At 41.0% G+C, this 23,355-nt stretch overlaps 1 protein-coding gene across 1 annotated transcript in view; it reads right to left on the bottom strand.

Annotated features, from left to right (window-relative positions):
* The window catches only part of SHROOM2 (shroom family member 2), a 347,883-nt gene that overhangs the window by 40,734 nt on the left and 283,794 nt on the right, over positions 1-23,355 (bottom strand). Inside the window, exon 6 of the mRNA XM_073616356.1 lies at positions 11,136-11,873. Coding sequence (XP_073472457.1) covers positions 11,136-11,873 — 738 coding nt within the window. The remainder of the gene's footprint in view (positions 1-11,135; positions 11,874-23,355) is intronic.

The raw sequence follows: 23,355 nt of genomic DNA on the forward strand, positions 1-23,355 counted from the left end.
ATTCCCATAGACACACTCCTAAACCCTGTGGACAGCCTTCCCAGAAGAGTTGAAGCTGTTATAGCTGCAAAGGTTGTGCCAACTCAATATTGAACCCTACGGACTAAGAATGGCATGCCAATAAAGTGCATGTAAAGGCAGGCGTCCCAATACTTTTGGTAATATAGTGTGTGTAAATGAAATGAAAGGGATGGGTACCTATATACTGCCAAAAAGGACGTGTGACGCATTCTGTACAGTGTATGCCTTCAGATGGAAAAATAATCATTTCCTGACTAATTTTTTCCAATAGTTTGAAACAGAAGGCATCCTGTGTCACCACTGGCTTCCCATTAACAATTACTTACAGTGGTGAATTTTATGATCATCTTTCCATTTTAAGCATAAAAATATTCACAGTATGCAGACTAGATAAGTATTGATAAATAATGCACTAAACTAAGCTTACATTTTCTATAGACATCAATTTTGAAATTGAGCTCTGTATTGCGAAATCCTTAGTCATAATTACGGTTAAAATATCTGCATACTAATGTAGTTACTAAAGCTCAACTTAAGCCAAAGGTTAGAATTTTGGACAGAATAGGGAAATGTTAGAACCTCTGTTGCTTATTATTCCCATATGTGTCCTTACTGAGATTTCTCCTCACTTGCCCGTTTGCAGGGAGTCAGGAAAGGCAGTGAGGAAAAACTGACAGCAGTAAAAAATAGTATTTTTTTCGTCATACTTACCTGTAAAATACTTTTCTTTAAGTACATCACGGGACACAGAGCTACCATAATAATGACTATATGGGTTTTATGTCACTTATAGGTGAATGGACACTGGCAGACAGTCAAACAGGAAGTCCTCTCCTATATAACCCCTCCTACACAGGAAGTACCTCAGTTTTGTAGCAAAGCAATGGATATCCCAAAAAAGATCGGTGGCACGTTTGTGTCCCATGATGTACTCCAAGAAAAGGATTTTACAGGTAAGTATGATGAAAAAATTCTATTTTCTCTATCGTACATCACGGAACACAGAGCAACCATAATAATGACTATATGGGATGTCCTAAAGCAATGCACTTGAGGGGAGGGAGACACAATCACAAAAACTGCCACCTGAGAAGGACGACTTCTGCTGCCCAAAACATACTGTGGCCAAAGCAGTGTCCTCTGTGGCTTTGATATCCGTCTGGTAAAATTCTGTAAATGTATGAACAAAAATAATGGCCTTAAAATCCTGAGCCACTGACACCTCATGGCCCAAGATGCCCCCACACACCTGGTAGTGAGCGCTTTACCAAAAAAAAGGGGTGGGGGACCTTGCCCTTTCAAGCCATAGGCTTGAATAATTAACTGGAGAATCCAATGAAAATAGTTAACTTGGATGCCTCCTGCCCATCCTGGGCTCTACTGGCAGCACAAACCAGGATTCCTGACCTGCGCTGACAATTCAAGTAATTCTGACTGCCTGAAATACCTCCAGAGTAGCAGTGATCTTACTCCTGCCAACTGAGGATCAGAAAGAAGGCAAACATTGTCTTGATTCAAGTGAAAACTAGACACCACTTCAGGCAAAAAATGGATGAGGATGCAACATCACCTTATGATGTGAGACCAAAAACGGCTCCTTGCATGAAAGAGCCGCCAACTCTGACACTCCACCTATTGAAGCAATAGCCACCAAAGAAGCCACTTTCCGAGATAAAGGACCAACAGAATCTCCCGATTGGTTCAAAAAGTGACCTCTGCTAGGACAGTCAAGATCAAATTTAAGTCCCAAGGACACAAGAGTGGTCTGACAGGCGGGACTGTAAGTTATACGCTGTATGAAGTATGAATCAAGGAGTGAGAAACAACGGCCTCTGGAAAAAAATGGATAGGGACGAATTCTGACCCTTAACGGTACTTAAGGCTAATCTCCTTTCCCCTACCGATTGGAGAAAGAAAAAGAAAATCTCCCACTCACATATTTCTGTGAGTGCCACTTCCTGGCTTCACCCCAGGCAAAAAAATATTAAGTCCTGTAATTGAAGTTACCCGAAGCTGGCTTCCAGGGCTCAACAGTGCTGAGACACAGGACCCAAGACCATTCAGTCCCGCTGGACTGGGAGTGTCCAAGGAGCGACCCCCGCAAGACTCGCTATATCACTGTACCAAACCCTCCTGGGCTAATTCTACTAACACTATTATCAGTGTTACCCCCTTCCGGATTAATCGCAAAAGATGTGGCAGATGTCGAAACAGAGGGAAAGCGTCAAATAAGGGTCCCTAAGGTGTTACCAGTGCATCTACCCCTATTGCCTGGGGGACCCTCGTCCCAGACAGAACGTGTCCCAACTTGTTATAGAACTTGGACTCTAGTAGATTCACCTGCAGAGTTCTCCCTGCCACTATTCTATAACTGGTGGAATATGCACTGACGATAAAGACAGAATGTGGTTCATCTACCTGAGCCGCATGACTCCTGGTGCCGCCCTGGTGGTTGATATATATGTCCCTGCAGAGGCTTTTCCAGATAGAACCTACAACTGGTCTGTACCATAATCCAGAGAAAGGTGTACTAGACAAAAGTTCCAAGATATTTATGGGCAGTATTCTCTTCTGTGGAATCAAGTCCACTGAACTGTAGCCACCCTCAAACCAAATGGAGAAACTGGCATCAGTGATTATTATCTTCCAATACCTGAAAGGAAGAATTCAACTTTTCTAGATTCTGAACCATAAACCACCAATCTTTAGCTGTGCAACACCCGATAACAGAACCCTCAGGCAATCCAATGCCTGGATCTTCAAGTTGCATGAACAGCAAGAATACTTGTATACCCGCAAACCTAAGCTTTTAGCAAGCATGAGTTTTTTAGCAAACATAAGCTTTTAGCAAACCTAAACTTTTAGCAAGTATGAACTTTTAGCAAGCATGAGCTTTAAGCAAGCATGAGCTTTTAGCAAGCGTGAGTTTTTAGAATACATAAGCTTTAAGCAACATAAGCTTTTAGCAAGCATGGGCTTAAGCCAGTTTGCAAATATGCACCTGTTCCATTTAACTAGTCTTTATTCATATCTATATAAAATACAACTTATTACAAAGTATACAAAAAATCCAGTCAAGAAGAAAAAAAACCAAAACATCGTAAAACATTGCGAGACATTATATATATATATATATATATATATATATATATATATATATATATATATATATATATATATATATATATATATACGCCCCGCGAAGAGTTCATTTCTAATTTTCTCCCATTTTTACCCTCCCACTCTACCCTCCCACTTTACCCTGATACATAGGCCTGGGACCACACCCTCTCCTTAACATATTAATTGCATGCACACTTTAACACTTATCCTGGAGTCTTCCCATTTCTATTTCCCCTTCTTATACCTTTTTCTAAATGAGGTGATCCAGTTTCACTAACCAGGGTTTCCAGATTTTTTTGAACTCCTTTATATTACCCCCCCTCACGTATACTACCTTTTCCTTTCCTATTGTTTCTGACACTGTCCTGACCCAATCATCTACTGACGGGGGTTTCTCAGCCTGCCATCTTTTTGCTATTACCTTCCTCGCCTGAAAAAGGCATCTCCGCACTGCTTTAATTTTGCCTCTCCCACTACCTAAATTCCCTCCATCCCCCAGAATACACAGCATCGGATCTACTTTAAGACTTAGGTTAAAGGTCTTATTTATAATCTCTATAACTTCCGCCCAATAGCGAAATAACTTGGGACATTTCCATAGCATATGCAACAAGTCCCCTGTGTTCTGACACCTGGGACAGTTAGCATCTGCCCTTCTCCCAAATTTAAACAGTCTTTTAGGGGTATAATACGCCCTATGTAGAAGCATTAAGTGTGAGAATTTCTGGGCAGGTGAGACCGAGACCTGGTGACCCCCTTCCAGTATCGCTTTCTATTGGTTGTCTGATATTCTACCCAGGTCATTTTCCCATCCCCTCCTACATTTAAGTTTTTCTGGCCCCTCCCTACTGTTTTTACAGATATATTGATAGAGTTCTGTTATAAGGCCCCTTGATCCCTCAGTACTCTCTATTCTTTGAGGAATGGGAGAAGGACACCAGCTCGGGCCTTATTCCCCAAATTGGGCCTGCAGTGTGTGTCTGATTTGTAGGTAATTAAAATATGACTGACTCGGAACACCGTATTCCTCCTTTAAAGAGGCAAATGTTTTTAAGGTACTTCCATTATATAATTGAGCCAATTTAACAATCCCCTTCATTTCCCATGTCTTAATTTTCCCTATTCGTGTCAGCTCTTGTAGGTTCCTGTTAACCCAAAGAGGGGTACACCTCGCTACCCCATCCATACCCTTCAGACCTTTAATGGAGTTCCAAATTTTCCTCATTAGTTTAACCGTAGGGGCCTTGTAGGCGAACGAGTTCGCCTCAAGTACCTCCAAAACCTGCTTATGAGGTGCTCCCGCAGTCACTATTCCCACATTATTATTACCAGTATGGCCACTACCCGACCTCATCTGCGCTGAGCTGCCAAAAAATAGCACCATGGGTGTGGAACCGCCATGCCCCCCTCGCATGTTGTTAATTGTAAAGTTTGTAGGCTTATCCTAGAATGTCCCCCTTTCCATATAAGGCCTCTAAACAGCATATCTATTTTTTTAAACCATTTTCCGTCGATCTAAACTGGCGAATTGTGCAATATATATAATAGCTGGGGCAACCACAGCATTTTTACTAAATTGCACCTTCCAGCGATTGACAAAGGAAGTCCCCTCCATATATCAATCTTTTTTTTGAATTTCGCCACCAGAGGGACTAGATTATTGCTTAGGAAATCATTCGGGTCTTTTGTTATATAAATGCCTAAATATTTTGTTTTCTCCACTATCTTTAATAGAGTTTCATCTAAGAAAGTGCCTTTCTTAATAGGGTCTACTGGCAATAAAACAGACTTCTCACAATTTATGGAGAGACCAGAGATCCTCCCAAAAACTAAGAACACCTCCATCACCTGTCTAAGTGATCCCTCCGTGTCTCCCAGGAAAATGAGGACATCATCCGCGTATAACGCGATCCTCTCCTCACTAGGCCCTCTCTGGAAGCCCTCCATACATATATTGCCTCGCTGCGGCGGCCACTGGTTCCATTGCCAAGGCAAAGATCAGAGGTGACAAAGGGCACCCCTGTCTCGTACCTCTCTCAAGACGGATCTCACTAGAGAGCACATTATTGACTCTGATCTTTGCCTTTGGGTTATTGTATAGGATTTTCGCCCATTTAATGAACGAGGGGCCAAAGCCTAAGACCTTCAGTACATGCCAAATGAATCCCCATTCCAGGCTGTCAAATGCCTTCACCACATCTAACATCATAACAGCTCTAGAATCCGGATTTTCTATTGGGATTTGTAAGTTCAAAAAGAGCCTCCTTATGTTCTCACTTGTTGATCTTTGAGGAATAAAACCTGTTTGGTCCGGGTGAACTAACTTATGAATTATTTTTTGCAGCCTGGTAGCAAGAATCTTCGCCAAGATTTTTGCATCTGAACATAAGAGATAGGTCTATAAGATCCAGGTTCTAAAGGGTCTTTCCCTTCCTTAGGCCGCATTATGATTTTAGCCTCAGTCATTGATTCAGGTAATTTCCCCTCCTGATATGCCCCTTCAAACACCTTGAGAAGCTCTGGTATTAGTATCTCCCCATAGTTTTTATAAGTCTCCGCAGGGAGGCCATCAGGTCCCGGGGATTTCTGGTTGGCCAGTTCTTTTACTGCTGTTTTAATATCCTCTAATGTAATCGGGGCTTCTAATACCTCAAGGTCCACCCCTGAGAGGGAGGGCAACTCTATGTTCTTAAAGAAGTTATCCCTTGCCGCCCCCTCCACAGTCCCCCGGGATTTATACAATTCCTCATAATAATTTTTAAACGTTTCACTAATTTTATCTGATAGGGATGTAATCTCACTGTCCCTAGATCTAATAGCGGGGATCATAGAGGGGGGGGATCAGATCTAACAATATGGGCCAACATCTTCCCCACTGTTTCCCCCTCACCGAATACTATTTGTAGTAACAGCCTTTTATTTTCGGATTTCTTAATCATTACCTCTTTATATGATAACTGTTTATTCTCCCATTTTTTCCATTTTCCGGGGATGGTTCTTTCACTAACTCCCTTTCTGCTGTTCTTAACTCCTCCCTGGCCTTTGCTTCCCCAACTAAAGATGCTTTTTTTATTCTTGAAACCTGCTGGATCAGTAAGCCCCTCAAGTAAGCTTTCAATGCATCCCATATTACCCCTCTTGTTGTAGAGGCCTCATTAAAGACTATGAACTCCCTTAGCCCGGTTATGATCTCATTTGGGTCCTCAAGTATCTCAAACCATATTGGGTTCAGCTTCCATATGCCACAGCGTTTATTAAACCCAGTGGACATCATAGCTGTCACCAATGAATGGTTGGCGACCCCCCTGGGTTGGTAAGTTGTGTCTCCTACTATTTGAGCAGCCAGGTCATTGCCCAGTATAAGGTCTATTCTTGAGAGTGAAGAATGAGTACCAGAGTAGCACGAGAACTGTTGCGCCCCCGGGTTACTCATTCTCCAAAGATCCATCAACCTGGCCTCTTTAAGAAATTGGTCCATTCAATTTCCTTGCAAGCCCTATCCCTGTTTTCCTGGGGGGAATCTATCTATTTCTTTATTTATTACCACATTAAAATCCCCAACTGCAATGATCGGGATATTTGGTTTGTCAACTATAAACTCCAATAAACAGTGTAAGACTTATAATTTAAAAGGCGGAGGGTTATATATATTTGCTAGTATGTATTCCTGGTTCCCTATTGTGCAGTGCAAGAAGATATACCAACCCCAGCATCTATATTGCACTACTGTCTGCAGGTAAACACCACCCCTCTCCCAATTAGCACCATTACCCCCCTAGAGTAAGAGGTGTGTATCGCATGGAACTGATATCCGTATTTTTTATTTCTTATTTGAGTTTTGGTGTCCCTAGTCAGGTGCGTCTCCTGCAGACAGGCAATATCCACTTTAAAAGTATCTAACGTATCAAAAACCAGTGCTCTTTTGGCGGGAGTGCCCATCCCCCTGATATTCCATGAACCTATCTTTACTCCCATAGTTTATTCTATGGTGGGGCTATCACAGAGAGAAGGAAGAGCCCTGGCGAAAGACCAGACATAAGCCCTTTGTACCTGTGGAGGAAAAGAATCCCCACTAAACTTGATATTCTTGCAGGACTCCATTTCATATTAAGTACCAATATCCATCCCTGTTTCTCCTTATACCCCATTTTCCCAGGAGTAGGGATGCTCTTCCCTATTCAAAAAATACTCACCCCAGTTTAACACAAAAAAAAGCAAGAAGAGAAGGAACAGAGAGGAAGGAAAAATAAATAAATAAATAAATTCCTTTCCACTCTTCTTCTTTCCCCCAGCATTCGTGCCCCAATATTTACCAACACACCCATTTTCTCACTGCAAACATTATTATTAAACCCATATTTCTCTGTATCCTACGTGTCATTGTGTAATCCAGCGTGCCACACATTATTTTCTCCCTTTGGTGTGAAACTTAATACCCTATATTTTGTTCTACTTCTTCCAAGCCCTTTACTCCCACCCCTCCTCAGCAACCCACCCCATTATAACCCCCCCCTCCCTCCCATACCTCTCTAGGTTACCCCTCAGGGCTTTTTTAATGACCGACCCATACCCACCTACCCATCCATAACACACCCCACCCTCCCTCCCACCTCCCCCCCTCCCTATGTACAAAAAGAAACTTGTTGTAAACACACCCCATCTCCAATCTACTTCCATTTACCGTGTCACAACCCAACCCCGCTCCATTTAATAAACAAATATTACTAAACAAACAAAAATTGTGCCCCATTTATATATACTAATTCCGGAAAGATTCCCCCACTACTTCCTGGGTAATTGATCTTTTTTTTCCTCTAACCATGCTAACGCACTGGCTGGAGACCCAAAAATCTGGCTTCCCCCCAGTGCGTTTATCTGTAGCCTGGCCAGGTAGAGGACAGCATATGTGACATTATAATTCTGGAGGCTACGTTTAACCCCCAGAAACTCAGCTCTACGCTTCTGTAAATCCGGGGAGAAATTGGGGAAGACTGATACCCTAACAACATTATATAGGACCTTCCCCATTTCTCGGGCCCTACGTAGGAGTCTTACTTTATCTTTATAATTTAAAAACTTCACTAGGAAGGGTCTTGGGGGGCTTCCCGAGGGGGGGGGGGGCTGAACGGAACTCTGTGCGCTCTTTCTATTGAAAACTGCTGAGTGAAAGTCTCTCCCCCAAATACCCCCACCAGCCAGTTCTCCAGAAAAACAATTGGGTCTGGACCTTCACTCCCCTCAGGGACCCCCACCACCCTCACATTGTCCCTGCGAAGTCTATTTTCCAGTTCATCAAATTTCCCTGCAAGCTTAATTTTTTCTCTCCAGATCTTTGCTTCTTGTTTCATCGGGAACAAATCATCTTCTATTAAGCTTATTCTGAGCATCAGATAAAGGGTCGGGCTTCGAAGCATATCCTGTACCGCAGAATGGAGGTACCGTACTGATTTACTTTGATACTTTCTAGCCCTTCCCACCTCCCCCCTGCTTGGTTAACAGTAAAGACTGCTGTGGGGTTTGTTAAGAGACCCTAGCTGGACTGCAAATCTAGGAGGGAAATCTGGGGGTGAGGCTCAGGAGCAGCAGGTGTGTAGAACGTTATAACATATAAGAGACTTAAATCTGAGTGTAAGCCCATGGCTGAAGAAAAGTGCTGCCAGCCACTGATCATTGACAAGTGGTGTGGCAGGGGGTATAACCCCCCCCTTAAATAGTTTTGCTTTTTGTGCCCTCTTCTTCTTCCTTTAGCTAAAACAATAAGAAAACAATAACCGTACATAAATAACTTCAATGGCTGGTGACGGTGGGACTGTGGGTTGGTGGGACTGGTGGACTGTGCAACGGGGTACATCTTGAATATAGCCGTGCAAGCGGTTTGAACAATAGTTCAGTATTGTGAAGCATTGTGAAGATCAACATGTCAGGGATAAGAAAGGGAGATGAACACCCCAATCAGGAAAATATGGGAACCCAATCCCTACGGTCTGCTAAGGATAAGGAGAAGGAGAAGGAAAAGGGGTTTCACTCCACTGTGGCGGGGGCAGCGGCGGCGGCGGTTGCTGCTTCCGCCAAGTTAGAGAGAATGGTCCTCGCAGCGGAGCATACCCCGAATAAAGGGGGGCAGCAAGCCCAGAATAAGTCAGCAACGGATAGGAAAAGCCAAGGACACTCGGGCTGGCTCGTAGGTACCTCTAGTACAAAGAATCCCTCTACAAAGGGGTCAGGAGCCACAAGTAAAGAAATGGAGGCCCCGACTGCCCCAACCCCTATGGTAGAAGGAGAGCCCTCCTTAAAAGACATTCTCTTGGCAATAAATGCATGTAATCAATCCCTGGGGGTATTGGGAAACCAAATGAAGGATATCAAAGAAGAGCTGACCCTAGTACGACATGACCTTAAGAAAATAGCAGAAAGGGTGACGGAAGCGGAAAACAGAAATATGCACCTGTTCAACTGCACCAGGCTCCATACTATTTTTGTGCCAAATGCACAGCACTGTGGAGATACAACACTTTAAAGTGCACTGCTAGGGGTGTATCGACTTACAATTGTACAGGCCCCCAGATTAAGCAGTAAGTATGCAGTATATAATCATGACTTGCCTGGCCACACATTTCTCCCATAGTAAGTACTCACATGTCATTAGAATCTGTTGTTATGTCTCAAGAGGCCCTATTGAACCTGCCGTCCACATGGAAAACATGGCCTTCCCCTTCACTTCCTGTCTATATAGAAATAGGCCCCTGCGTCCTCTAGTGGCTGGAGGAGAAACGTCAGCCCATACTCCTAATAAGTACACAGAGCATTTTTTAAACAGCACACTGCCCCTATAAGCTACTGAGAGAAGACAGTCAGATCTCTTTTTCTTTCTTTTATTTAAAAAAAAAAAAGAGAAACTGCAAAAAATGCAGACTTACCTTTACTGCTGCAGGACTCTGAGCATAACAGGAGTCCAATCTCCACACACAGCGGGCTTTGTCATAGAAGACCTTCAGAGACTGAGTCCCCCTTAATGTGGGGTCAACTCCCCTGGACCTGTATAGCACCCTGCAGGAAAGTACCCTGGTCAGAACAGACACTGCATAGAGTTCCATTACACAGGGTCCAGCGTCGTAAGGCTGAATTACAAGCAAACCTCGAGGAATCTTCTCTCCTTCCCATGAGGCTCGAACCATCCATTTTGGCTGACAGCTTTTTCGAATGGGTCCGATTGAAGTCCTTGATTCTCAGTAAAACCGTTCCAGACCTCCAAGTATGCTCCACATCACATCAGTGACCACCCACTTACAGACACTGGCAAAAAAACTGAGGTACTTCCTGTGTAGGAGGGGTTATATAGGGGAGGACCTCCTGTTTGACTATCTGCCAGTGTCCATTCACCTATAGGTGATGTATAACCCATAAAGTCATTATTATGGTTGCTCTGTGTCCCATGATGTACGATAAAAAAACCTCTGTCTGTATTTTTATTGCTATATGTGTCCCCAGTAGAAATGTTTCCCATTATATTTCATCCAAAATAAATCCCAAATCAGGCAAGAATGTGCATTTCAATTTGCTAAACTTTTATCCTAGGAGTGTAGTCTTGGTGTACACTGTGTGACAGCTAATTGGAGAAAAGGCACATTACCCTCACACCACATAGGCAAAAGAATGAAGGTACTTTCAGAGCTGTGCTGTGACAAGACAAGCTCTCTGTTAATCTATTTATAGCACCCAACCCAGACACACATTTCAGGCTGGCTTCATCTCCCGTCTCGGAAAACTTATCAGAAGTCATCATGCTGATAACAGAGGAAGGAAACAGCAGAAAGACACGGGACTCAGGGATATGGAGAGAGATAAATAAACTGTACACATATATGTGCCTAGGTCAAATTTCATGAATCGGGTTTACATTCACTTTAATTTTACATTTTTTAGGTAGCCTTGGGCAACACAAAACTGATAAAATTGTCGACAGGTTACGTTTAGGTTTTAAAAATATTTACCTGGCCTTGTTTTCATCCTGAATCATGAGTGGAGGTTTATCTGTAAGCTTTTGTGGAGCAAACTGAGGTGAAGGTGATCGTGAAGGTTCCATCCCAGGTTTTTGCAGATAGCAAGGCTTTGGAGATCTTTCAGGCTCAGAATTGCTTTGTTTTTTCTCTAGGTGCTGCCCAACATTCTCCAGTGACCCAGAGAGTTGGGGGTTGTGCAAAGGGACACTTAAGTGTTTATCCAAAGGCACCCCTGGACTGTGGCCAGGCGTCGTCTCAGGCTTAACGGCATCTAGGCTTGCAGGAGAATAAGGAGGAACACTTTTCCCTTGTGCTGTTGTCAGTAAGGATTCGGTGGAAGTGGCAAGAGAAGATGAAGAACCGCTCTGCCTCCAGTATTTGTCAAGCTTGGGTGGAGGAGGTCTTTGAGGTGCTGGCCCCCGTTTCTTGTTCACAGGCAACGCATCTTGCCACTGGTTTCCTTCACCAGTTTGTGGAAAATTCTTGACATCAGACTGATTTTCTAAAATAGGAGAAGCTGAATAGCTGAAGTCTTTGCTTCTATATCTCACATTTTCATTCACAAATCTGTAATCACTGGGGAGGGTCCCAGATCTTGCCCTGCTTTCTTGGGGTACATTTATGGTGTCTGAGATCTCTGAGGATTTACTTGTTAGCTTGTGTTTGTTGTCACATAAACTATAATCTCTTTCTGCTGATGGGTATCCTCTGTCCTCTGTCTCCGCAATCCTGCCAAGAAACACAGAAAATATTTTAATGTTTCATATTTGTTACAATATAGCAGAGAATCTATGGTTTCTTACTATGCATGTTTATCTACATTAAAGCGTGTATACAACGATCTGTAAAGTTCAGCTGCTGGTCTATTAAACACACTGTTGTCCTAGAAGTAGAGAAAGTTGACAATTTTACACTATTATTAAAACAGCAACTGAATGAACAGCTGCCACTGCACATATATAGGGTTAGCAGAAAAGAACATTCAGCATTAAAAAAATGAAAAAGCATATACACACACACACACACAGTATATAAATACATACACACATACATATAGAGATCTATTGAGACCCAAGTGGTACTCAGCAGCACCAGCACTAGAATATATGCACCAAATGTAAGCACATAATTTAAAATGTATTCTTCTGCAGTTCCTTAAAGTTAACGTAAGCCTCCACGTTAAAAAAAAAAAAATAATAATAAAACAAATTATACACACCTATTCTGTGCAATAGTATTGCACAGAGTGGTCCCAACCCTGTTCTTCTGGGGTCCCCCATAGGCGTTCTCAGCCACTTTTCTCTTTAGAGTGTCCCCATAGCAAGCTGCGTGCTATGGGTGCACTCATGCGGGCTATCTCCCCCGAGCCAGACTGTGTACATCCATGGACACACACAGCCCACAGCTTGGCTCTAAAAACTGGTCCCTCCTAACAGACTTTGACCGACAACAGCAGGAGCCAGGACAGGGCTGGATTGATAGTGGTGACATGTAAGTTTTTTGTTTTTTTTGAGGGGGGGGAGGCACGGAGCATGGACTTTTTTGGGTGATACCATGTGTGAGACTTTTTCACAGCCTAAACACATGGAGTAGCGCAAAATCCAAGGAGCACCTTCAGGCTTTCTAGGGGTATAAATTATACATCTAATTTCCTGACTACCTATCACATTTTGGCTCATTTTGGCCCTGGAGCAACAGGCCAGTAGAAGCACCCACCAAATAACTTACATTTTGGAAGGTAAACACTTCATGGTATTTTTTAAGAGGCAATGGTGAGTCTTTTGAAGATCTCATTGTTTTGCCACAAGTTTTTGGAAAATGCAGAAAGAAATTGTAAAAATGTTTTTTTCAGTTTCAAAGATATTTCTCACACATGTATAGGCATACTTAGAATTTCACCCCAAAACACATACTCTGGGGATACCACATGTATGAGACTTTTTCAATGTTTGGACTGATTATTTACCAGACATTGTATCACACACATCAACCAACAGTGCATACAAAACAATGTACTGTAATGGTCGCCTCTGTACAAGTGGTCAGGGAATGTAGCTTAGTGTAGCGTCACCCTCAGCATAAATGAGTACACCCCATCAGAATTGTCAGAAAACCTTTGCTTTTAGAATCAACATTTTCTATGGGATACTATACAAAATACTCCCACAAATGCAGGTCAGTGATTGCAACCAAGATTTGTTAATTTGCACACAAAGTATTTTGCTAACAAATTCATTCAAGATCATGTTGCAAAAATGAATGCACCCCAATGAAAGTCTTAGGAGCAAAGCTAAATTTTAGACAGCAAAATCCTAATTAACAAGAATTCAACTACAGGTGAGTCTATAAACATTATTAAACAGGTGTCCAGCAGACAGTTGATTATAAAAGGGCGTTACTTAAAGAAAACCCCTTCCCTTTTCATGCTGTCAGCAATGGCACCACATGGAAGAGAAATGTCACAAGGCCTGAGAAAGAAAATAATTCCTTTACACAAGAAAGGTGAAGGCTACAAGAAGATCAGCAAAGCTTTACTTATCAGTCAGAATACTGTAGCAAAAGTGATACAAAAGTTTAGCAAAGATAAACTGCAACCATCTCAGACATTCAGGTTAACATCACGTCACGTCTTCTGATGAAAAGGCTTGAAGAAAATCGCCATGCAAGTTCACTGCAGTTAGCTAAAGAAGTAGAAAGCCAAACTGGGGCAATTGTTTCCAGTGAAAAAATACGGCATACACTGCAGGGGAATGGTATGCATGGCTGTCGTCCATGAAGGAACCCTCTCTTAACCACTTCAGCCCCAGAAGGATTTACCCCCTTCCTGACCAAGCCCTCTTTTGCGATACGTTACTGCGTCGCTTTAACTGACAATTGTGCGGTCGTGCGTAAACAAAATTGACGTCCTTTTTTTCCCCACAAATAGAGCTTTCTTTTGGTGGTATTTGATCACCTCTATGTCTAAAAGTGACAATTTTGAAAAAAAAAAATCAATATTTTTTACTTTAATAAATATCCCCCCAAAATATATAAAAAAACAAATTTTTTCCACAGTTTACGCCAATATGTATTCTTCTACATATTTTTGGTAAAAAAAAAAAATAAATCGCAATAAGTGAATATTGATTGGTTTGCGCAAAAGTTATCGTGTCTACAAAATAGGGGAAAGATTTATGGCATTTTTATTAATCATTTTTTTTATTAGTAATGGCGGCGATCTGCGATTTTTTATTGTAACTGCAACATTGCGGCGGACAGATCGGACACTTTTGACACTATTTTGGGACCACTGGCATTTATACAGCAATCAGTGCTATAAAAATGCATGGATTACTATGTAAATGTCACTGGCAGGGAAGGGGTTGAACAATAGGGGGCGATCAAGGGGTTAACTGTGTTCCCTCAGCATGTTATAACTGTAGGGGGGATGGGCTCACTAGAACATGACAGAGATCACTGCTCCCGATCACTGGGAGCAGTAGATCCCTGTCATGTTGCTAGGCAGAATCGGGAAATGCCTTGTTTACATAGGCATCTCCTCATTCTGCCTCTCTGTGCCACGATTGTGGGCCACTGGCGGACATCGAGAGTCTGTGGGCACGCTCCCGTGGCGCGCGCCCGCTAGCCGCAGATGACACAGCAACAAACGGGTAAGTTGTTTTGCGCAACCGTACCACTTTGCCTATGTATATCAACGTGAGCCGGTCGGCAAGTGGTTAGCCCATGCATAAAAAAGCCCACCTAGAATTTGCTAGGGCCCATGCTGAAAAGAAGAAAACTACTGGGACTCTATACTCTGTAGTGATCAGACCAATATAAATGTTTTTGGAACTGATGACTTCAAAACTGTATGGCATCGCAAAGGTGAGGAGTACAAAGAAAAATGCATGGTGCCTACACTGAAACATGGTGGTGGCATTGTCCTTCTGTGGGGCTGCATGACTGCTGCTGGTGTCGGGGATCTGCATTTAATGATGGCATAATGAATTCACAGATGTACTGCTCTATATTGAAAGAGAAGGTGCTACCATCACTCTGTGCCCATGACAATAATCCAAAACACACATCTAAGGTCACTGTTGCATTTCTGAAGAAGAACAGGGTGAAAGTGATTCAGTGGCCAGGTATGTCCCTTGATCTTAACCCAATCGAACACCTATGGGGAATTCTGAAGAGACAAGCCGAGCATCACTCTCTAACCCGCATCCAAGTAAAAGACGTCGTTCTTGAAGAATGGAAAAAGATAGATGTTGTACTATGGCGCCAACCTGTTCATCCATGCCTAGAAGACTTGGTGCTGTCCTTACAAATCATGGAGGTCATACAAAATACTAGATGTAGTATTTTTGTTGTTTGTGGGGTGTATTCATTTTTGCATCAACTAATTTGAGTAAAACTGAAGATTTTGTAATCAAAGTTATATTATTAACCTTACTTTCATGTAATGGAGCTAAACAAATGTTCTAGAAAACTCAGTTTCGTAAAAATATTTGCAATTGTTCTTGTGTTCATTGACATATTGATTAAAATGTTACCTTTCAAAAGGGGTGTACTCATTTATGCTGAGCACTGTATATATTGGCTAAGTGGTTAGCACTTCCTCCTAGCAGGTTTGAATCCAACTATGGCACTACCTACTTGGAGTTTGCATGCTCTCCCTGTGCCTGCGTGGGTTTCCTCCCACACTCCAAAGACATGCTGGTAGGTTAATTAGCTCCTGGCTAAATTGGCCCTAGCGTGTGTATGCATGAGTTAGGGACCTTAGATTGTAAGCTCCTTGAGGGCAGAGACTGATGTGAATGTACAATAAATATATATATATATATATATATATATATATATATATATATATATATATATATATATATATAGCTCTGTGTAAATTGATGGCACTATACAAGTACCTGTATTAATAAAATTAAAAAATACATACATACATATATACAGTACATACATTATATATATATATATATATATATATATATAATATCACACACACACACACACACACACACACACACAGTGGGTATAGAAAAGAATCACCCCCTTTAAGATAATCACATTTTGTTGCTTTGCAGCCTGAAATGAAGACAGACACAGTTTTTGTTTTATCCAGCTGTATTTACTAGTACAGCTTATAAAAGATACAACATCAACATGTCAGAATAAATAAAAAAAAATCAAAAACAGAATCACTATTGGAAAAAGGACCACCCCCCCCCCCTTTTGTCAGTATTTTGTTGGACCACATTTTGTTTTACCATTTGCTGACCACCTTAAAATGCACCTTGAAGATTCTGGGCCACATGTATTATTTGGCCTCAACACCAAACAATATGTCTGGCAGAAATCCAATACAGCTCACCATCCAAACAACACCATTCCTACAGTAAAGCATGGAGGTGGTAACCCACCTCCATGATGGGGGTGCTTCTCTGCAGCAGGGACTGGAGCACTTGTCAGGATAGAAGGAAAAACAAACGGGGTAAAATACCATTAAATTCTTGAGGAAAATATGCTGACCTCTGCCAGAAAGTTGAAGGTTGGGTTGAAGGTTCCAACATGACAATGACACAAAGCACACAGCAAAAATGACTACACAGTGATTATGGAGAAAAATATGAATGTCCTTGCCTGGCCTAGTCAGAGACCAGCCTTAAACCCCATTGAAAATCTGTGGAATGACTTGAACTGCAGTCCACACACGCTCACCATCAAATTTAACTGAACTTGAGCAATTCTGCAAAGAAGAGTGGGCAAATATTGCAAAGTCTAGAAGTGTAACGTTAGTAGAGACATATCCCAACAGACTAAAGGCTGTAATTAAAGCAAAAGGTGTTTCAACAAAATACTGACACAAGGGGGTGATCCTTTTTCCAACTCAGTGATTCTGTTTTTGAATTAAAAAAAAAAAATTCTGACATGTTGATGTTATACCTTTCACTTGCATGTTATAAGTTGCAAAATGTGATTATTTTAAAGGGGGTGATTCTTTTATATACCCACTGTGTGTATATATATATATATATATATATATATATATATATATATATATATATATATATATATATATATATATATTCACATACTGCTCTTTTATGTTGTTCTGTTCCTTAAAATTATATTTACATTTTTTTCTTTAGCTGTCTGATGACATATTCTGTCTCTAACTGGCTTATTTGGGCTTTGGCCAAGTGCCCAATTTCCATTATCAGTTACCCACCAAAATTCTCAAAGTGTTTAATTATTTGGATAAAATCTAGCTGCACTTTACACTGTCTTGTTTCCTTGTGAAAGGATTTGTAGCTTACTTTCACCATATTCTTGTTGCCAGTAAACTATTAAATTATATACTTCATTGTATAATGAAGCCATTGAAGACTAACTGGAAAAACAGCAAACGGAAGGGTTATGTAGAAAGTGCTGAAAGAAGAGTAATTAGCTTTAAGAGACTGACATTTTTCTTAGGCATGTTTTTTTCAGAATTATGAATAATCACATCAAGCAGGTGTTGATACTTGCCAGATGTAAATTCACGAGGCAGTAAAAACCATTCCAAGAGTTCAGCACAATCTGCTACAAAATGAATGGTGCCATTAGCATACTGCAGCTGCATGCACATTCAGTATGTTAATGAATGTTACATACACCACCCCCAAAAATTAAAAGCAAGCAAATACAATACTCCTAGACATAAAATTGCTGTCACCTCATATAATCTCTCATCGTATGTCGGTAAACAGCTGCAGAGTGTCTACTGAGGGAGAGATTTACAAAGCCATCCACGTAAAATATGACCTTCTTGCTTAATATATAAAATCGCTATTGACTAGTATTGGAAAGATGTAAAAAAGAAGAGTAACAGCACTGTAAATCCCCCCCCCCCCCCCATCTTATGAAAGATCTCAACTGTGCGCTCATTTGGAATGAACAAGAATGTCCCTTAGCACAACTAAAGTATAATATGCTGAGATACAGCTAAAAAGAAATAAATCCTTATAAGGGGGTTCAGTCCCATACCCCCTTCAAATGTTTGGGACATCATTGACATGCTGAGTCTACCATATGCAAGCAAGTCAGGACTAGATGCTAAGTGAGTGGAGAAGAGTTATACTCTTAGTTAAAGCCCAACTCCAATAAACGTAAAAACCCTTCCTTGCAGGGTCAAACCCACACCGCAAGGGTTAAATGCCCATTTATGTCTAGGGGATGGGAAAACCAGTTTTACCTATCTGATCCTTGCTTTTCCGGCAGATGGCACTCTCCCATGCTCCAGCGGTAGCCTGTTTCTAGCCTATAAGCCCTGCATCAGTCTTGATAATGTCAGAGGGCTTTCAACCGCTAGAATATATGGAAGCAGTGGCTACCATGACCAGCCTAGCAGCATAGAGGAGGCTGCAGGAGCAGAGGACACACAGACAGCAATAAAAACCCAATTTTTAATAGAGTGGGGAAGGTTTAGAACCTCTGTCCAGATTGTTTGTATTCGTGTTAGAAAGATTTCTGCTCACTTCATGTCTAGGTCACGGGTGTCAGACAGAAAAGGTAGGAAAATCTCTTTAAAAAAGACATGGGCAGCATTTAAAACCTTGAGACAAAAAAGCCAGCACACTGAAGTTTTAAGAGCTCAACGATTTAACATAGAAAAGTGACAGCATAAAAAAGGCAGAGTCTGCCCATTTTTGTTTTTTTTTTGTATACATGCTTTGTAATTTTTTTTTTATGGGTTAGGAGTTAGGATTTTCCCTTGAAAGTTAAAAGGTCAGGAGGCATGGCTTCCTTCCATCCAAGTGTGCTTGGCATTTTACCCTAATGAAGAACACGGCGGATTTGCACCCTCTTCCATGCTTGCTAAATTAATCCAAGCTAATTCAGGGTTTAAGCGAATTAGAGTCATGCGGAATCTAGGTTTGCCCCAAGCATGTTTGAAGCCATTTACTCTTGACTGGCTCACTACCTTGATTGGTTTTACTGAGGTCATAGTTGCAAAGACATATTGAAAGTACAAAAAAACAAAACATCACAAACACCAATGTTATGGAAACACATGTCCCCTTTCCCAAGGGTGTGCATACTAGACAAACACACAGACACCAATAATAAACAATCAACCCACCTTTGTGATTGTGAATATCCCACGCCAGGTCTGAATAATTTAAAACCTGGCTGAGGTTCTAATCTTTCCTCGGTTAAAATTGGGCTTTAACATCCAATACTGGTTTCTTCCAAACAAGATGACATAGGGTCAAGACATCCAAGGCCCTATTGGACAGGTGTCATTCCTGCTTTAAATAACATGCAGAGTCTAGTGTGGGAAAAGCAGCTGCATGTAACCAAACATCTTCACTAGTATGCCAGCCTAACCATCTGTCCTCAGGTGCAGTTCATGAAATATAAAAAAGGCCATCTGCAGGGACATTCATATGTTTGTTTTCATTCTTTATTTTGGCAACCAATTCCAATGGCTCATCAGCCCGATTTAGGACCTAAACCAAATAACTACAGCATGTTGTACCCTTTGATTCTTCACTTGCAAGCAACATGCACTGATCAATAACAATAAATGCAATAACCACATTATTTATTTATTGTAAATAATTTAGAGATCTACAGCCATAAACCTCAGACCAGCAAAAATAGTAAAAAACACTTGCTTTTTAACATCTAAAACTTAAAAGAATACAGTTACTTTTGGCTAAAGAAAAACAAAAACACTTTATGTGAAAATAGCTTCCCTTTCTCCCATCCTCATTTTTTCATGTCATTTACCATTGTGGTTTTATTAAGAAGGTGATGGTTAGTCAGCTTGGAGCTGAGTGGAAAAAGTGAATGACATATGGTAGGTTAGTAGACCTAAGCTGCTAAAGCTAGGCCTATTATTGTTGTTACATGTCGTTTAATATTTTATTAAAATTATATTCAGTAACCTCTTTAAAAATTAAGCAGGTATTTGGTTATTATTTATACATTTAATGGTCACTTATTATGCTATTTGATAAGACAAAAGGCCAAAACAACGAATTATGTGGCTGCAAATCAATAACAAAAGCTTCCCGAGCAATAAAAAAAATATTTGCAGCATTTCTTACACTGCAATTTAACAGGTAATGTTCCCTTACTGCTTTCCTTAACTCTATGTATTAAAAAAAATGTTAATTTACATCTGGTTTATGCTTTGCTGAGAATATGGTCAATTGAACAATTATATTTTGCAAACCAATCAGATCAGATGGTAACATTTTCTTTTTTAAAGTAATATTTACTATGACATTGTGTGTGCACCCAGTTATATCTGTACACTTTTTTTGAAAATCAAAACTTGTTTATTAATAAGTTGCTCAAATGGTACATACAATCATTGCAGTGAACCACACAGAACAGTACAAGTATAGACCATATTATGACAAGGATCCATACTATATGAGCAATAACAGTATACAGTGCATATAAAATTTTTTTCCCCTTTATACCCCCCCCCCAACCCCAAACTCCAATCAGTACTCATGACCCATTATAACAGAGCAGCATTAGTCACTTCTTCAACCAACGGATTCTGCTGGTCCTGGTGCATAACCGTTAACAAGACTGAACGTAGCTTTGGACATCTCCAGAGTAAATGTATAAAGTCCCCCAATGTACTTTGCACTTTGGGCATAAGGGAGAGTCCCGTCCTCCCCACCTGTGAAGTTGCACTGGTGTTCTATAAGCTTGATGCAAAATAAATAATTGTAACAGTTTGTGAGAGGCTGAGACAGATACCGCAGGAATGGATTCTAACGCCATGTCCCACTGGACCCAGTCTATGTCCCCAATATCCTCCACCCACTTACTACGACATCTAAGGGAGGCATGGTCTTGGACCGAGGACAACAATTCCGCATAGATCTTGGATATTAGTCCTTTCCAGGCGTCTGCCCAGAGGACTTCCATGAGCAGAGGCGATGATGATACTGCCAGAGAATTGGACAGTTGCTGTGCCTACAGGGCATGCCGAAGCTGGAGGTATTGATAAAAGCCCCTAGGGGCATTCATGACATAGTTTTTCATATCTGTACACTTTAAACTAAAGTGGGATTTTTAGTTCAGGATTGAGCAGAAGAGGGTAAGAATGCCAAATTTCTGTGCCGTCTGTTTCCACTTTAAGGCAATTATGAGGGGTTTCTACACTTTCTGTTAGATATCTTACATAGGCTGGGTTCACACTATTGTGAATTGGATGTCGGTTTCTCCACATCCAATTCGCATGTCAGGAGATTGTGACCGTCTCTCTAAGGAGCCTGTTCACACATCTCCAGAGTGAATTGTACAGGAGTCTTCTGGTCCCTTTTCAGCTAAAAATTTGGATTGAAATCGGACCTGAAACGGTGAACGGGGACGCTCTGTGAGGCAGTGTGAACCCAGCCTTACTATGATGAAGAATGTAAGAGAAGGAGCTAGAACACACATAGGTGGATAGGAACACCCAATATACCAGGTGAAGAGTGGGGGAATTATGAGTAGGGAGATGTCATCGCTGAACTAGCCAAAACAAAAGCCAGGGTCTGCCTCAACTCACCAGGCTTCACCATAACTAAAATATCACCTTTGGGGGGACTGGATCTTTAAATTTTGCCATTTGATGTGAGTGTTACTGAATTGTATACAATTCAGCTTGAAATGGATATAAAATCCCAGCACTTGCATCTGTCTATTTTTCTGCATGTATCACACATACATGAAGTAATAACTAAATTAGTCAACCAAAAAACATGTTGATTCTGGGTTAAACCAAAAAAAAATGGGGACCTGTCTTTGCCTGTTTTAAACGAATACAACCAAGTATAGTTTTCTGAGCCAAGAATAACCTTTGCCAAAAGCAAAAGGAGTGCATGCATAACATTGTCCTCATTTCCTATCTGTCAGTCTGTACTATGCATTTTATTCTACAAAATACTATAAAAACAGATAAGACCAAAAACATTAACAGCTTGTGAAAGCTTCCAGGGAATTTAGGTGACCCATGCAGTTAAGGATATGTGTACAAAGAGAGCTGACAAAAGAACCTGCCTGCAATCAGAAAATATTATAAAAAGAGTGTTGAGAGAGTATTAAAATGTTTTGTTCGGTACTTAAAAGTATACAAAGACTATGCTGTACAAAGTCAACAGGCAATTGTAAACCTTAATGCGGGTATCAATAAGGAACTATTAATATAATGTGCAACAATGGTGGTTTGCAAGAAATGAACTCGTAGAACTCAGAACACGTTCTTGATCTTTAAAGCATCCCTTCTCAACCTTTTACCTTGGGAATACCCTAAAAGTTTATAGATCTCAAAACACCTCAATAAAATGATTTTATCTACAGCTCACAGTACATACTGTTGGTGTGAGCAATATCTCCCTTACAGACAGCTCACAAGAAACTTCACTGGCTTCGGTGGTTACTTACCTGAAAAATTAAGAGACGCTCCACTGGTCTTACGTGATGGCTCTACAAAACGTTGGAGCTGGAACTTTACAGGCACAGTCAGGTAGGAGATCTGCTAATTCTCAAGGAACCCCTAGGAACCTCTGGAGGAATCATAGGGTTTTACAGAACCCTGGTTGGAAACAGCTACATTAAAGTGTCACTAAACCTACATTATAAAAAAACTATCAATAAATGGTGTATTACATGCTGTTCATACTCATTCATTCACTATGAGATTAGTTTCATGTATTCTGCAAAAAACTTTGTTGATCCTGCTGTTCCCCTATCTCCCCCTTCTGTCCAAGTCCTCAATGCAGCTAGGAATTTTGCAGAGCAGTGTTGGCAGCTCTGTTCATGCCTAGTTTTCAGTGAGATTCTATACGGAGCATTTCCCCCCTGTCACATATGAACAGCCCATGTGACTATAGAGTCACACATGTGGGCGTATACACAGTGATAAATGACAGCCCACCCCCTCCCTCCTCCTCCATGCCCACTAACTAGCTAAAAACAATGGGGGTGTGATATTACATGTAGATTGATGGAGGCTTTACCACCCTCTTATTTTAGGACACATGCTGGAGGGGATTGATAAATTAATAAAGATTTTATTGAAAATATATACAGTATGTAAGACAACTTAAAACAGCGTATTTATATTAATTATTTATTTTTACTCTGTATTCCAAAGGCTGTTTTTTATCTTGAACACTTGACCAGCAGCAGAGGATTAGAAGCTCCACCTGCTTATGTTTACCCG

The sequence above is a fragment of the Aquarana catesbeiana genome, linkage group LG02 (genome assembly GCF_042186555.1).
Source record: "Aquarana catesbeiana isolate 2022-GZ linkage group LG02, ASM4218655v1, whole genome shotgun sequence".
Lineage (NCBI taxonomy): Eukaryota > Metazoa > Chordata > Amphibia > Anura > Ranidae > Aquarana > Aquarana catesbeiana.